Source organism: Urocampus carinirostris, chromosome 10 (assembly GCF_059441175.1).
Source record: "Urocampus carinirostris isolate Australia breed hairy pipefish chromosome 10, RoL_Ucar_1.0, whole genome shotgun sequence".
NCBI lineage: Eukaryota > Metazoa > Chordata > Actinopteri > Syngnathiformes > Syngnathidae > Urocampus > Urocampus carinirostris.
This window is the reverse complement of record NC_142358.1, coordinates 24,069,219-24,085,981: the sequence shown is the minus strand read 5'-3', so window position 1 is coordinate 24,085,981 and position 16,763 is coordinate 24,069,219. Positions and strand designations below refer to the sequence as shown.

The window sequence follows — 16,763 nt, the reverse complement described above, 5'->3', positions numbered from 1 at the left end:
CTTTATTACATAAAAATATGCGGGCTTTACAATAATAGTGACATGCAGGTCTGGGCTCTGCCCCCTACAGGTCGAAACTATAAACAACACCTCACACGTTTTACATCGTTGTACATCTAAAAGTAATTCATGAGGAAAAAACTGTGATTTATTCTATTAAAAATGCATGAACTGTCATATAAATGAGCATTTTTTTTTAAATACTCAAAAGATTAAAAAAAATGTTTTATTTGACAGAAGATAAGGATCACCAAGAGCAGGGGCCAGTAACCCTTTTGACCCAAAGAGCCATAAAAAGCAAAATATTGTGTTTTTTTTAAGGGAGCCATACAAAAAATGTTAAGACCAAATTCAGCAAAACTGCCAAACCCACTCTCCAGACAAAATCAAAATTTTTAGCGCAGTTTGTTTTACTATGTGACAGTAAATGATTTGATAAAGTTTATTGTCAGGTTCAAAAAGATGTCCAGATCAAATGAGACTTTTAAGTTACCATAAAACTCATTTATTAAAGAAAACCAAGCACATTGAAACAGCATCATTATGGTTCCGATCCTACCTCTTAGATATGACGCACTGTGTTAAATATGGTGAAATGACATCTGAGCCCTTCAGTGTTACCTGTGGTGTTCTGCAAGGTTCAGTACTTGGCGCCCTTCTTTTCAGCATTTACATGCGTCCATTAGGTGATATTAGTCGCAAGTATAATATCACTTTCTATTGCTACGCAGATGACACTCAACTATTTCTTCCGATGGAGGAATCGGCCCACTAAACTGTGAAAATCTGGAGGCCTGCCTCACTGAGATAAAATAATGGATGTCACTCAACTTCTTGCGCCTTAACTCTGAAAAGACCGAAATGTAAGTTATTGGTCAATTTAAATGCCGTGACTTGTTCTCAAAAACTGTTCTGAACATTGACAAATGTAATATCACCTAGTGACTCAGTCAAAAATTTAGGGTTCATACTTGACCCCAAGCCGTCCTTTATAACACAAGTTAAGAATATTACTAGAACAGCTTTTTCCATCTTTGCAATATTGTTAAAATTCGCCTTGTGCCGTCTTAGCCGGAAGTGAAGATTATAATTCACGCGTTTGTTACCTCCCGTCTCGATTACTGTAATGAACTACTCTTTGGTCTCCTAAAGTCCAAAATCAAGAGCCTTCAGCTGGTACAAAATGCTGCAGCGAGGCTTTTAACTAAGACAGCCTGGATTACCTAAAGTTCTGTCCCTTCTCAAGGTTTCTTCATTTTCCTCATGTTGAGGTTTTTGAGTTTTTACTTGCCCCCATGTAAGTTTTAGATCAGGGGATGGGGTAATAATAGACTGTGGTTTGCAATAATATGCTGTCTGTGCAGCCCTTTGAGACTCTGTGATTAAGGGCTATACAAATAAACATGACTTGACTTGAAGCAACTGGAATGTGTTTTAACAGCCCAGCAGTGCTTTTTCATGAGCCCCTGCGAGTCAAATAAAATTACTACTATGGCGAGCTACGAGGTCACCACACTGATTCCCAAGCACTGCAAACCTTTTACGGAGGGTGACTTTATCAAAGACTGTTCAAAGAATGCCAGGCTGAATAGCTTACACATTTTCTGCTTACCAAATCTGGCCGGCTTTCTCAAAGGTTTGGACCCCCTGATCTAATGTAACAGTGAAATGAAATGCGCTGAAAAATTAAACATTTGTCTGAAGAGCGGGTTTGGCGATTTTGTTGAATTTTGTCTAAAAATATACAGTGTGGCTCTCTTAGGAAAAAAAAGAAAAGGGAAAAAAAGGAAATATTTTGCTATTATGGCTGTTCCCAAGCTTTAGGTGATCCTCCTTTTATGTCAAAATAAATTAAACATTCTTGACCTATGAATGTTTTAAAAACATGCTCATTCATATGGTGTATTTTTAATAATAGGAATAAATCTGTTTTTTTTCTAATGAATTAGGTTTTATTAACCAAGGGTGGCACTAAATAGTACACACAGCAACAAACCAATTATTTGTTGGTTACAGTGTTTCCATTGAGCATAATTTTGACCAATTATAAGCACCCATGTCAACTTAACCTGCTGATGGCCTATGGAATCAGTTCTGCAGGCCACCCGCTCTACAATTACGTAAAGAAATGTTATTGGTCGTTGTTACAACTAACTTGGGACACCCAAACCACATAAGCAGCATTTTGCACATATTCCCAAAACATTTTTAAGAAAATCAGATACATTACTGATATTCTCTCTTTATACATATAAGTATGATAAACATAAAAATGTAGCTATAGTTAAGATTCCAACTGCAAAACCCACCACAGCACTGTAAAAACATGTTTTCAAAATGATCATGATGAAAGTTAAAACGCTAACACAATCATCCAGTGTTGCATATTGTTCATTAATAATTGCTGTAGCTTAATAAAAAAAAAATATATCAGACCTAAAAATATGCACTTACATAATATAATCCTTGCTTTTTGTCAATCTTCACACACAAAGAATGACATCATGAGCAAACCAGGAGATGTCTAAATTGTATCATTACAGTATGGTTGTTTGTTGGATACCTTAACCACACGGTTTGTAGGGGCTGTGGTGTGTCTTGTGCTAGTACAGCCCGGTGGCATCAATTCCTCTCCAGGCCACATATGTTTCCACCTGGTCTTGAACCGGGACCTTTCGCGTGATAGGCGAATGTACTGTACACTATGTCATAACCTATAACACCGCAGCATATCACTGGGCATTTTTTTTTCCATTAAGTGTGACTGAAGATCCAGCCAGTGACAAGTAATTAGCAGGAATTCCAAACAATACCGGCATACAGGAATGCTGTATAAGGGCACATCTAAAAAAAAAGTTTGAGGTGAATTTTGAGATAGAACCTTTGTAGGACATTCATCCCCACATTGATGTCACGTAATTCTGGGAGAAGGCCTGGGTTGGCGGGTAGGCTGGTTAGGCCCAATGTATTTAAGAAGAGTCCACTTGGGCTTTTCAATTATTTCAAGACCTAAATATGGTTGCAAGGCTTTTGGCACGAGCACTGATCCCTCCTGTGGGTACAGAAATAAAGATAATGTGACAAACCATTTCATCTGTTTTTATCTTTAAAGATACAGCACTGCTCATCTGTCAAGAAAAGTTGTTGTTAACCATGGGTTGTGTATTGACCCATGTGTACCTTTTGATGTCAGACTAGAAGTCTTACCTTGGTTTGGTGAGTTTCCAGGATGGCAATGATTGTTCTGGGGATAGCGCATGCTGTAGCGTTCACCTGAAAATAAAACGCAGAAGCTTTTGCTTTATACTGAAAAAAGCAGGAAAAAAAAACACGAGAAGAGACCTCTGCAGACTTACTGTGTGGGCGTACTGCAGGCTGCCATCGTCTCTCTCATACAGGATGTTGAGGCGTCTGCTCTGGTAGTCAGTACAGTTTGAGCCGCTGGAAATCTGTAAAAGGCAGAAGCGATACACCCGTCACACTGCCGAGCGTGCTTAGAATGCTCATAAATGTAGAAATAAATAAATAAGAATAACAGTAAAGGTCCAGCTGATCTCTGAATTGCGAGAGCAAATCCGAACCCCTCCAAAAAACATCCTGGGGACAAATGTGCGCCACCAGGCTGTACTTGCCCAAGACACACCACAGGAATCGGTGCCCAATCGAAGCAGGCACAGGGTTCCAACAACTTAAGGCAAGCTAAATTCAAGACTTTTTGAATGCCTTTTGAAATCACATTTAAGACCAAGTCGGTAAAAAACCCACAATTGAAACAGACAAAACAAAAAAAAACAAAAAAATAGTTCTTGCACAAAATACAGTGAAGCCATGTACGCATTACCTGGCACAGCTTTTGGCCATGGTGAAAAACGTTCGTTGGACAGCCATTACTCATTAAATTTGCACTTTCCCATGGTCCAAAGTAAACGTCTCAATCTAGTGTTTCTATGTGTATTGTGGGTAGACATAAAACATGCGCCTGCTCTGGAAAGCCCGACTTAAACCACATCACAGTCCTTATAGCTCTGATATTGTGGTCACGCGATGTTGCTAAAACAGTAAATTGGTGAATTAAAGAAAGACAATTGATAAATGTTACTATTTTTTTAGTATAAACAAATATACATTTTAATAATGTGTTCACATGTTTAAGACTTTCGAAAATTGGATTTAAGGCATTTTAATGCAAATTAAGGCCTTATTTTAAGAATAATGATTTCAATACCTTGTTGGACTTTTCAAAGATCGTTGGAAAACCTGCAAGCGGTTAAGATTGAAATACTTTAATCCCTCACTTTTCATGGTCTAAGTGAGTAGGTAATTGTAAAAAATAAATAAATGTTTCTAGGTACAGTACACAGTACTTTTTTCAATCAAATGGTTGGTTCTGTAAAAGAGGGTTTGTCCTTTGGTGTCGATGTATAAAAGAGTATTTATTGGATAACAATTGTAAAAAATATAAAGGTGTCTAAAAAAATTACCAAAATAAATAACCTGTACGTCTTCCTGAACCACAATGACCACAAAAACATTATACTGTCAATTTAGGCAACATGATAATATCTATCCATTATCTGCACCGCTTATCCTCAGTAGGGTTGCGTGGGTGCTGGAGCCCATCCCAGCTGTCATTGAGCAGTGGGCAGGGGGTACCCTGAACTGGTTGCCAGCCAGTCGCAGGTGACAGTGAGACACACAACTCACTCATTTACATCTAGGGGCAATTTGGACCAGCCAATTAACCCGACATGCATGTTTTTTGGAATAAGGGAAGAAACCTAAATACTCAGAGGAAACCCACGCAAGCACGGGGAGAACATGCAAACTTTAGACAGGAAGGCTGTTAGCTGGATTTGATCCCATGACTTCAGAACTGTGCCACGAAAGCCCTAATAACTCAGCCGCCGAGCCGCCCACATGACAATAAAATCTTTAAAAACAACATAAAACAGCCGGGAATTATTTTTTCAAGATAATTTTGACGGACACTGCAATATGGTTTTGATTAAAAAAAAGTGTACCTTGACTCAAAATGTTGGGAAACAGTAATATAAAAGCAATAGTTCTGACCTCGCCATAGCGGTCCCTCCCAGGCATCCATGCTTCAATGTCGTACTTCCTATATGCTGGAAGACCCAACTCCTCAGTTGGCATGTCCAGCACCCTATGAAATAAAACAAACTCCAAGTTAGATTTTTTGTGATCTGTGATCCAAAGTAGGATCAGATGATTTATTCACGGTCTCTTCTGACCTGTAGTGTAGCTCCAGAGCAGAAAATATCTCTTTTTGTAAGGCAACAAACTCATTCAAGAGCTGGGTGCTCTCCTCCCCTGTCTCGTCTGCTGTCACTCCAAACATTTCCACCTAGACAGACGGCCAATTGGCATTACCATATTTCCTGGACTATAAATTTTCTAGATCTATAAATCGTACCATCCTAAAAATGCATAATTAAAAATGACCATGTATAAGTCACACTCAGGATAAAGCCACCTTTTTGGGGGTAACCAACACCCAAAAAAATACATGTCATCTCGAGAGGAAAATTAAAATTGAAATCAAATGGAGAATGCGGTATAGTAACGTTACACTTACGTGCATACCTTGGACATGGTCGTCAGTAATGATGCAACATATAAAGGTTTATTCAAATATCTCTAGCATAAAAAACATGCTTACCAAAACTATCAGCTTAACTCCAATTCACTCATTCCACTGAAATATTCACCCTTGGTGTTACTTTTACCGGTATACAACTACTCCAACTCCACAGGAAGACGCTTCAAAAAATCCCCACACACAACAGGGCAAGGTTGAAATTACCAACAGAAGCTTAGAGTGCTCTTTTACGTTTTAGTGTGCAAATAACATTTCAAGTGATATCTTTTTATTCTTTCTCCTTGCATTATCCCATCTTAACAAGAGTCGGCTGTGCGACAATAGTTCTAACCATATAATGTGTCGCAACACCATCACCAAACCCCCAATTCCAACCCCTTATGCCAAGCAGGGAGGCAAATGGTATCAATGTTGTAAGGCTCAAGTATAACTCGGCCGAGGCTCAAACAAGCGACCGCCAAGTCTCAGGGCAGACGCCCTACCCCGAGGCCACCGAGCTGGTAGCATGTGAAGTGATAAGCAGTACCGGTTATAAAAAATTAAAATTCAGTGATATAATAATATGTTAATAATTCCACAAATTAGTCTCACTGGAATATAAGTCCCACCCCAAGCCAACCTATGAAAAAAAACCTGCTACTTATAGTCCGAAAAATACGGATTTTAAAACTCAATGTTAAATCCACAATAGTAGGAAATAAGTTCTAACCAGTTCAGGTGGCCTTATTTAAAGATGAGTTGAGTTTCTTCTAACCTTATTGAAGTGATGAACTCTGTAGAGACCCCAGGTCTCCCTCCCTGTGTCTGTCTCTGCTCTGTAACATGTACTGCTGCATGCTGTCCTGTAAAAAGAGGCTCCAAGTCATATACAAATATTTCCAACATTAATTTCACTGAGTCTAAGGACAGAGTACCTACCTGACAGGCAGATCCTTAAAATTAACTGCGTGGTCCATGAAATACCCTAAGAACAAGAGGTGTCAAATATTGAGCTTGTGCAAGCTTCATTCCTTATCTCAAAACGCCGTTCTAGTGCTAAGGTCAGTCTTGATGACTGCAGTCCAATATTGCTCTGAAAGACATCTCAGACAATTAGCCACTGATGAGGGTGTTTGTATTTTCAAGCGTCATCTAAAGAAACACTGAAGAACTTGTGTGTTGGATGTTTAATGACCATGACACAGACATTTGTGTGAGGTCTGGGCAGGCTCAGTCCTGTATTGTGGCGGCTACTACAGTCCAACACAGAACTGGTTTATGACACCAAGATTTAAACCTCACATTTGAAATTGAATAATAAATTGACTAGCCTATTTTGTTTTGAACTGTATTTTACCAATGAAACTAAAATATATGTATGTTTGTTTAGCTTTGTTTTGTAGACAAAACCCAAATGAGCCATTTTTAAATTTGTTTACATTATTTCGCAAAAGGCTACTTTGAAAAAATTGTTCATTTGCATTTCGTGATATACAAAAATATTGTACAGTCTGTAAAACACATGTTTTAGAAGCAAATGCTTTGTGTATTCAGTAAACCCTTATTTATTGTGGGGAGCCCCATGCCTGAGAACGTCCACCCATCAGGCTCTTATTAAATTGTATGAGGAACATTGTACTCTATAAGAAAATGAAACCGAAGAACAAACCCTTTGTACAGACTCTAACATTTGTAAAAGTACAGTATAAACGTTTTATTTTTTTTATTTTTATTTTTTTCTGACTTCAGGACGCAATACAAATTTTTGAACTAGCGAGACTGAAAAGTGTACGTTATGGCAAGGATTTACTATATATTGCAGCCACTGAAATGTAGTAGCAGGTTGCAACGGTAGTTAAATAGTACCTCCTTTATATCAAATTGTATATTACATTATACAATATAATACTGTATTCGCAGTTTCAGATATCCAGTACAAATAACTTTGATGTTCATTAGTTTGAGTAATAGAATTAACGAATATAAACTTATGAGTATATTGTCACTGTACATTTAAGACACACGTACAGTAGGGCCCATTATAACATACCCATGAATGCTTGCCATTAAAATCCAGATTTTAAAGGTTATGTGCACGCTATCTACATGCGGGAGGGTAATCAATACTTGCCACAACATAACGTGAGTTTTGCTCCAGCTGTATTTCTAAGTACGCACACTTGTATGTTTGTGTGTGTATTGTTATAAGGCGGCTGCAGCAGAGGGCACCCGAGCCCAATAATCCGGTTTGGCGTATGCATGTTGTAAATACAGAAAGGGAACTCGCTACAGAGACTGCGCCTTTTAACACGGTGAGCCCTATGGTTGTGAAAAACAAACGATATTTTGGAGGCACTGATTGACAGAGTAATCTAAATACAGTGGAACCTCGGTTTTCGAACGCCTCTCAGTTCGAACAAATCGGAGTCCGACCAAAAATTTCGAGAAATTCTTGCTTCGCTGTTCGGTCTAAAAATCAGAGTTCGAACGCCGGTAATGCGTGAGTGGGTATGCTAGGGTGCAATGCTGAGCGGCGTACGGGTGTAGATCACTCTTTTCTTGACCAACTGTTATCGCGTGCGGACGTCCTTCGTTTTGCTTTCGCTTTTAATATAGGTGTACTAAGTGTTTTAGCCCCTAATTATGCCTCTGAAGAAAGTCAGTTCAAGTAGCAAAGTTGCTACAGGTGAAAAAAGAAAAATAGTGCGTACAACTATTGCATTTAAGAAAGAAATAATAGCAAAATATGAAGGAGGTGGAGTGTCTGATCTTGCTAGGGAATACCCCACCGTTCACCTCCGCCTTCTGCTGACCACTACAAAGGTAAGAAATCCTATTCATAATTATTTTCTTTATCCTTTTTTTATTTTTACACGTTCGTGTTAGCGTAATCTTTCGTACGGAAGATTATGATAACGCGAACGTACGATTAGCCTGGATTAGTATTATGTTTACGTAGAACATTCAGGTAAACATTCAGGGTGTTACAACGGAGCCCAACTTTCAGGGTGTTGGAACGGAGCCCCCTTTCCAATGAACCGCTCACCACTTGTTGTGGAGACCCCGGTGCTAAATGACTTGTAAACGACCTGATTTTTTTATTTTTACACGTTCATGTTAGCGTAATCTTTCATACGGAAGATTACGATAACGCGGACATACGATTATCCTGGGTTAGCTTTAGGTTTACATTAAACATTCAAGGTAAACATTCAGGGTGTTGGAACGGATTAAAACGATTTACATTATTTTTAATGGGAAAAATGATTTCGGTGATCGAACAAATCGGTTTTCGAACAGGGTTCTGGAACGGATTATGGTCGAGAACCGAGGTTCCACTGTACTGGCTCGTAAGGCAAAGAGGAAGGAGTAAAATCGGGGTTCAACACAGTACAGAAAAAACAGCTCTAGCGTGAGTCCACTCTTGAGCTATCGTTTTTCGATTAGTATTGTCTCTTCTATCGAATCAATGGCATGAATTATCTCGAGGAGGAAACTCAAAATGTACAAATGAGTAGGACGAACCTGCTATTCCAACTTCTGCAGTACCAGCAAGGTTAAGATCTGGGAAACGAGCTGGGTCCAGTGAGTAAACCTGAGAGCGATGGGCGTTTGGTTGCATGCCGCAGCCCTCCTGTAGAGATGACAAATGAATGAGACATCTTTTAAACAAATGTAACTTTGACATCATTTCTTAGAGACTAGTTACGTGTTTTTAAGTGCCATTTATTCAGATTTGTTTAAAGTTTAGTAGACACTCAAAATACGGAAAGAAGAAATCAATGGATGGGATAGCAACATGATTGCTTAAAAGTGACAATGATGTAAACAGTTTATATTAAGATAGAGATAGAGAGATAGAGAGATAGAGATAGAGAGATAGAGAGATAGATAGATAGATAGAGAGATAGATAGATAGATAGATAGATTTATTCATCCCCACAGGGAAATTCACATATTAGTCAAACAACAAACCGTGCACAATAATAGTCAAAATAAAAAACGGGAATACAGTACTATGCAGTCTCCTTTGCAGGTGTCTGATATTAAAAACACAATGAACTTATCAAATTGATTTGTAAAAAGTAACCCTGTTCCTACTTATCAGTATGTGATTGTTTTTAAAACAATAATAACAATAATACCGGAAGTCTAAAATTAAGAGCCTGCAGCTGGCTTTTAACTAAGACAAGAAAGTTTGATCACATTACCCCAATTTAAGCTAACCTGCATTGGCTCCCTGTTAGCTTAAGATGTGAATTTAAGGTTCTGTTGGTAGTATACAAAATAATGCACTGACTTGCTCCCTCATATTTTTCAGATTTAATTTCCCCCTATGTTCCGGTCCGGAGCCTTCGCTCTGAAATGCTGGTCTACTAGTGATCCCCAGAGAAAGAAGAGGACCGGATGTTCAAGAGCGTTCTCCATTCAGGCCCCAGTGATGTGGAATGCTCTTCCCCTGAGATTCGATTTGCAACCTCAGTGGAACTCTTTAAATCTAGGCTTAAAACACACTTCTATTTTATAGCTTATGGATGATTTATATTTCATGTTGACAATATCTGTGTATTATTTGTTATTGCAACATCCATTGCAACCTGGTCATCCTAGAAGGGGGATTACCTCATGTGCCGCCCCTTCTCAAAGTTTCTTCATTTTGCTCATGTTGAGGTTTTTGAGTTTTTCCTTGCCCTCATGTAGGTTTTAGATCAGGGGATGGTGTAATAATAGTCTGGTTTACAATCATCTGAGGTCTGTGCAGCCCTTTGAGACTCTGTGATTAAGGGCTATAAATTTGAACATGACTTGACTATTACCTCAGTTAAGTGCATTTTTTCAAATGATTAAACTTGTCATGCAATCGCAACAACACACAGACCAAAAAAAGGGTAATTTTATGCTTACAAAAACTGCACCCCTCAGCATGTCAGGCACAACCATGGGAATGAAGCCCTGTCAGTACAAATGCAAAACAAATACATACAAATGCACACCTTTACAAATGTATTCGACCAAAATTGGATCATCTTACTCGGCGTTGGAGTGTGTCAAGGGCAAAATTTTGGAGCGCGGTCTGAAGTCTGGCTCCCGCCCCCCTTAGATAGTAAGATCTGTGACCTGAGACATGAGCAAGATGCCTGAAGCAGAGCAGAGAATTGAACACAAGTAGATGAACGAGTCTGGGAAAACAATGAAAAAGCTACAACCAAATTAGTTCAACATGTAAACGCCATTACTGATTCAATACCAGCCAGAGAAAATGGAAAAGAAATCTCAGCGTCTTCCTCACCTCTGCCTGATGAGTTCCAATCTCTCGCCCAGCTCCACATGGCCGCGAGGCTTAAAATCAAAACCTTCAACACAGAAATAAATTGTTTTTCAAATGCACTACAGGCTATTCAAAGCCGCTCAAAATTCTCACCAGGTTTCTGACCGACCAACTCCACTACCTTTGCTTGGCTCTCATCTCCAATGGGCTGGAAAGGAAAGGTGTAAAATCTCAACAATGTCATTGTGAAATAATAGCTCTTATGCACATCATGACATTTAGAGAATCCTCACAACATCGGGATGTGTGTTGTTGGGTAGACGAAGTGCTCGATTGAAGTATTCCTTATCCAGTTGTGTTTCTCTCTGATGAAGATGGTTCAGTCGATTACGGACATCTCGACCTTTCAATAGTGCCTGGTTGTACTCTGGAATCTGTGTGATCAATACATGTACGCACATTAAGTAACAAAAAGCTAATGTTAACATCATGTCCATAATATTATCATAGTTATTCAGAGTTTATATGAATAAATGTTATCAAACACTTGACTTACATTGGTGAGGTCTTGCTTACTGTGTTTTGCCTTAGAACAGAAAGCAAATATTACTGTCTGCAAGTTTAAGAACCATCTTTTAAGCCCGACCTGAGAGGGATTACAAAAAGACCTATTTCTTTTCTCCAAGTAGGCACAGAACGTTAAGTGTTCCTCTCCACAATCTTGCAGATATATTCCTTATTAATCCATGCACCATGGATCTCGGGGAATTAACTGTTAAAGTTGACAGTTTGACCTGATATCCCCTAGAGCTGTGATGTCACCAGATGACAACAAAACTGACGGCGATTGTAGTAATTAGCGAATGCCTGGCGTTCATTTTTACTTGGAGTAAATAGAACTTTGCGTAATGTGTCGCTGAGGGACGTCTGACTGTTTTGTCCGAGTTGTGTGCTTTGAAAATCAAAAGCTGCATGGGGTATGTTTACCTGCTGTCATGTACAGCGTGCGTTCCTTTTTAGCCATCTCCTCCTTATAGGTATGTGATTGTGATTTTTCCTTTTGTGTTTTGGCCCCGTGTCTTGCAAGTAATATAACATTGTTCAGATAGCTCTCCTGATAGAGTGCGGACTCCCTAAGGCTTCCAGGTTAGCCCCATTAGCAGTCAGATAGCTGGCTAGTCTGTTGGCTCATTTGTTATATTTACTGCTGGGTTTGTGTTTGTTGCCATAATCATTTTTAATTGCTGGCTCCCAGTTATCCTGGCTGCTTAGTCCATGTTTTTGTTCAGCCAGCCTACCGTTCTTTCCACTGATTGGTCCCAGTTTGCCATCTAGTATTTGGCTAGCCTGCCATTATCGTTTGGTATATCTTCGGCTGGGTTCATGTTTGTTGCCGTAATCTTTTTTTTTTTTTTTGCAGGCTCCCCGTTATCCTGGCTGCTTACTGCAATTTTTAAGTCAGCTAGCCTACAGTGTTTACACTGATCGTCCCGATTAACCATTTTCAGCAGCCGGCTAGCCTGTTGTGTCCTGCTGGTTTAGCCTGTTAGCTCTGTGTGTGTTATTTTAGCCACTACGCCCCATGTTGTCTGCTCGCCATTTGTTGTACCATCGCTGCACCCACCTGCTACACAGAGCTGAAGCATTATCCACAAAAACTACCAAAACTTTGCTTAAAAGACTCAAAACCTTTTCGACTAATTAAGATGTAAACCAATAGGGTGACATGACATCAGAGCTCAGAAATCAAAGATGAGACAGTCTTCAAGATACATGATCTCTGTAATACGAAAACAGGTATTTTTAAAAATACTCCTAGGTTGATATATTTACTTTCATTTTACATGTGCCTCACCTAGAAGGAGTTGAAAAACTTGTTCGCCATCTTGCTGTTACAGTTACACAAAACATCAATCTTTGCAAGAGGATGGACAAGAATCAAATGAAACGGAAGATTGTGCCATTTTGGCCACTTTGAGACTTCGTAGTTGGTATTCCTCCTTGTGCTTTTTAGCACTCGTTTTCGGTTGCAAAACGCGATACATCTCTTGGTCAAATTAGATACAGTTCCTTTCAAGTACTGTAATCTAATTTGCAATTCTTATTTTATACTCTAAACATGTTACGAGTAAACAATTGAAATGCTTATAAATCATCACTGACCACTAAAGCTTTGACAGTTCCAGTAATTTGCATCCTTTGCTGCCCCAACTCAGCGATTTCCGTTCGGACAGTCTGAAGCTGCTGCCACACACGAATCTAATGGCAAAAGACACACAGGCATGGTAACAAATCTCGAAAACTGGACATGCTATTTTCTTAAAATTTCACTCACAATTTCTCTGACATCTTCACGGCGCAGCTCCCCTTTTCTGTTCTCAACATTTTCTATGACTTTGTCGGTCTCCTCACACACTGCTCTTATGTCTAGCTGGGGCTTGTCGCTGTATCCTTCACAAAAATGCTCATACAAGCTGCTCCGGTGACAAAAGCGAGAATGGGCCATGGAACAAGGTTTCGGCATTGAAACGTTTCGCACTATGGGTGAAAATACAAATTTTGCAATGCTTCTACATGAGGAAAAGCCGACCATGTAGGTTGCCATGTTGGATATGTGACATTTGACGCATTCAGGAAAGTAGGTATTTCCACAACTTCTGTGATAGGAATTGCGTGCTATGTTTTAACCATTTGGGAGACTATTCCATTTAACATGCGATAATACGAAACAAAAACCACGATATAATAAATTGCTGCAACATAAAAGCAATTCTTAGGTTACTCTTCGTTCCTACAGAATGCGACAGCAAATTTTGCAACGACACAGCCCGGGTCAAAAAGGCAGCACGACTCCGGAAGCAGAAATGGATCATCTATTTATAATTGTACAGTATTCTAAAACAACGATGCCTTACCTGTGAATGTATGTTTACCCATGTTTTGATCATTCCAAATTGTTTATCATGTACATTTTCTGTATGAGAAAAAAAAAACTTTTTTTGTTCAGATCGAAATGTTCTTTTCAACTCTCTTCTCTGCGACCCTTTCATTTGTTTGTAAACATTGTGACGTGTATAGGAGGGCGGGGCTTAGTATGGAGACAAACCAATACTTGCGCTGGTCAGAAGACAGATGAAAAGAAGGCTGTCGTTGCTAACTGTCGTCATGTTGTGTATCGGAATCGGAGAAAAAAATGATAGTGATTGTAAATGTTTTACAGTATCTCAGTGGACTCTCCTGATCAAAGAAAAGAAAGGAGTTGTGGTAAATAGATTGGACTCAGGGACTCATCAAAAATGCTTGGGTTTGCAGCACACACTTCAAATCATCTCATCTCATCTCATCAGCTACACCGCTTATCCTCAGTAGGGTCGCGGGGGTGCTGGAGCCCATCCCAGCAATCATCGGGCAGTGGGCAGAGGACACCCTGAACTGGTTGCCAGCCAATCGCAGGGCACACGGGGACAGACAACTCAATCGCTCTTTCACACCTAGGGACAATTTGGACCGGCCAATTCACCTGAAATGCATGTTTTTGGAATGTGGGAGGAAACCGGAGTGCCCGGAGGAAACCCACGCAAGCACGGGGAGAACATACAAACTCCGCACAGGAAGTCTGGAGCTGGATTTGAACCCACGCAGGAGGTTCCCAAGACATGAACTGTGCTGCACATGCGCTAACCACTGCGCCGCCGTGCTGCCCCACTTCATATCAGGTAGGAGAAATTACACGTTAATGATTGTTGCCATTGAGTCCATATTACTTATTATATCAGCAAGATATTTTGTTATTTTCTTAGAATCAACTAAATGCTGGCGTGTAGCATAACCGCCTTGTACACAGCCTGGGTTGGGGAAAAAACACAGGCACGCATTGGGCACACAATCCAAGTAATGTATTAGATTTGATTATTTATGACCTTTATTTTTATTTAGGAGAATAATCTAATTAGGCTATATGCCAACACTTACCTTAAGCTAAACAAAATAAGATACTTTGTTGATATAATAAGTAATATGGACTCGATAGCAACAATAATAAATGTAATTTCTCGTACCTGATATGAAGTGTGAGCTGCAAACCTAAGCATTTTTGACGAGTGGTCGACAAGCCTACCGTTCTTTCCACTGATCGGTCCCGTTTTGCCATCTAGTATTTGGCTAGCCTGCCATTATCTTTTGGTATATCTACAGCTGGGTTCATGTTTGTTGCCGTAATCTTAGGGGCGGCAGTGGCTCAGGAGGTAGAGTGCTTGTCTTGGGATCAAGAGATCGCAGCTCGAATCCCGGCTCCTCCGTGTTACATGTTGAAGTGTCCTTGGGTAAGACACTGAACCCCTAATACCCCCAATAAGCAGGTTAGCGCCTTACATGGCTGCACGGACGCTATTGGGAAATGTGAAGCACACTGTAAAGCGCTTTGGGAAGTCTTGACTTGAAAAGCGCTATATAAATGCAGATCTTTTCATTTTCAATCTTTTCCCTTGAATGCATTTATCACAACTCTCTTCTTTTTCATTGATTAGAAGTGACCGCTGAGATCCTGAAAATATTCAATTTACGATTACTTACGTTTTTTCACATTTTACCTCGAATTAGCAGAAATGAATGTTTTGTTACTTCAGTGTGTTGACCAGTGGGATTATTATTTTACCTCAAGCTTCGACTGTGACGTAACACGTAACGTAGGCTACGAAAGGGTAAATTGTACATTTTTGAATTCATATAAGGCTTTTCAAGTCACTTACCCATGTAATACCCATTCATCCACACACTCACTTACCAATAGCCAGAAGCAGTCATCAAGTGCTTTAGTGTATTTCCCAAGGACAATTTGACATTTGACTCAGAGGAGCGACGAATCAAACCTGCGACCTCTCAGTCCCAGGATGCCAACCCAGGGTCTGATGAGCAAAGCTAAATTTATCGCAAGTGAGGAAAGACCTGTGCTGAAAGAATTGTTCGAGTGGTTTATTTGGTAAATCAAACAAACTTATGTTTGTTTTGAGTCTACATAGTCCATTCTGCTGTGAGTAAATAGGTGTCATGATGTGTTTGTAAGGTTTATTATCGCCTACCAAGGGGAATTGTAATCATAGTAATTCTAAACTAATTCAGGGGGGAAGGTTTAACCATTAAATTGTCATCACATTTACATGCAAAAGTATCACATTGGTATTGATCAATTTTACCCTGTATTCACTTTAATCGGATCAATACCCCAATTCAGCTGCAGGTGTGGTTAGGTGGAAACTGAAAATGTATACATTGGGAGGAAAACATGTAGTGGATGACTTTCTCTTATGGCCTTAAATTTATTGGAACCATGTAATGTTAATTATATTTTGTTTATGAATACTTGTAAAATAATTTCAAATTGTTTGTCAGCTTCCTTTAATTGCTCTTCTCCTTGATGTGCTGCTTCCAGATGTGTGCTTTTGTAGTTAAGCCTTTAACCAATCACATTTCAGCCATTACTTGTTGCTTGGGCCAGAATTCAAACCTGAGGCCATCACAATCAGTTCTGCAGGAACTGAGTCATAACAACAGTATCACTAAAGCCGTTGGTTAAGCCAATCAGATATTGAGTTGGCAGAGCAGGGCCTTCTCAAAAACATAACAAAACGTCAGTGGTTTCACAAACCGATTGACTAGGACTAAAAAGTGCATCAGAAATCCCTATGTCCACAGATTCTGTCAAACTGAATTTTTCGGCATAAATCGAATAAATGTTTATGCCAGAAATACGCCAGGAGAGGTACGACTTTCAGTTTTAGCTTTACTAGCAATCGAAAAAAACTTCATGATGGAACAGAAACGCACCAGAATCTGTAAGACGGGATGATTGAAATATTTTTGAGGAAAGAATGGAGTGAGGATGCTGTGCAAATAAAA

The 16,763-nt window shown here is 39.5% G+C and overlaps 1 protein-coding gene across 1 annotated transcript; it reads right to left on the bottom strand.

Annotated features, from left to right (window-relative positions):
• Nucleotides 1–483: 483 nt before the first annotated feature.
• On the bottom strand, nt 484–13,661 carry sars2 (seryl-tRNA synthetase 2, mitochondrial). The gene is made up of 16 exons (XM_088346278.1): nt 13,204–13,661; nt 13,032–13,127; nt 11,425–11,454; nt 11,162–11,302; nt 11,022–11,076; nt 10,890–10,953; nt 10,632–10,737; nt 10,505–10,552; nt 9,125–9,233; nt 6,539–6,584; nt 6,375–6,462; nt 5,253–5,365; nt 5,071–5,164; nt 3,357–3,449; nt 3,208–3,273; nt 484–3,052 (listed from the first exon to the last, which is right to left on the bottom strand). The coding sequence occupies exons 1-16, from the start codon at nt 13,471–13,473 to the stop codon at nt 2,912–2,914; spliced, it is 1,560 nt and encodes a 519-aa protein (XP_088202404.1). The 5' UTR covers nt 13,474–13,661; the 3' UTR covers nt 484–2,911.
• Between the last annotated feature and the right edge of the window lie 3,102 nt (nt 13,662–16,763).

What these genes read in the sequence shown, in the direction of transcription:
- sars2 (XM_088346278.1), bottom strand. Translation starts at nt 13,473, where the DNA reads ATGGCAACCTACATGGTCGGCTTTTCCTCATGTAGAAGCATTGCAAAA. An exon ending in GTAAGCAAGACCTCACCAAT is followed by an intron (nt 11,303 to 11,424) that starts GTAAGTCAAGTG and finishes TTGATCACACAG; the next exon opens with ATTCCAGAGTACAACCAGGC. An exon ending in TGCTGAGGGGTGCAGTTTTT is followed by an intron (nt 9,234 to 10,504) that starts GTAAGCATAAAA and finishes TCATCTCTACAG; the next exon opens with GAGGGCTGCGGCATGCAACC.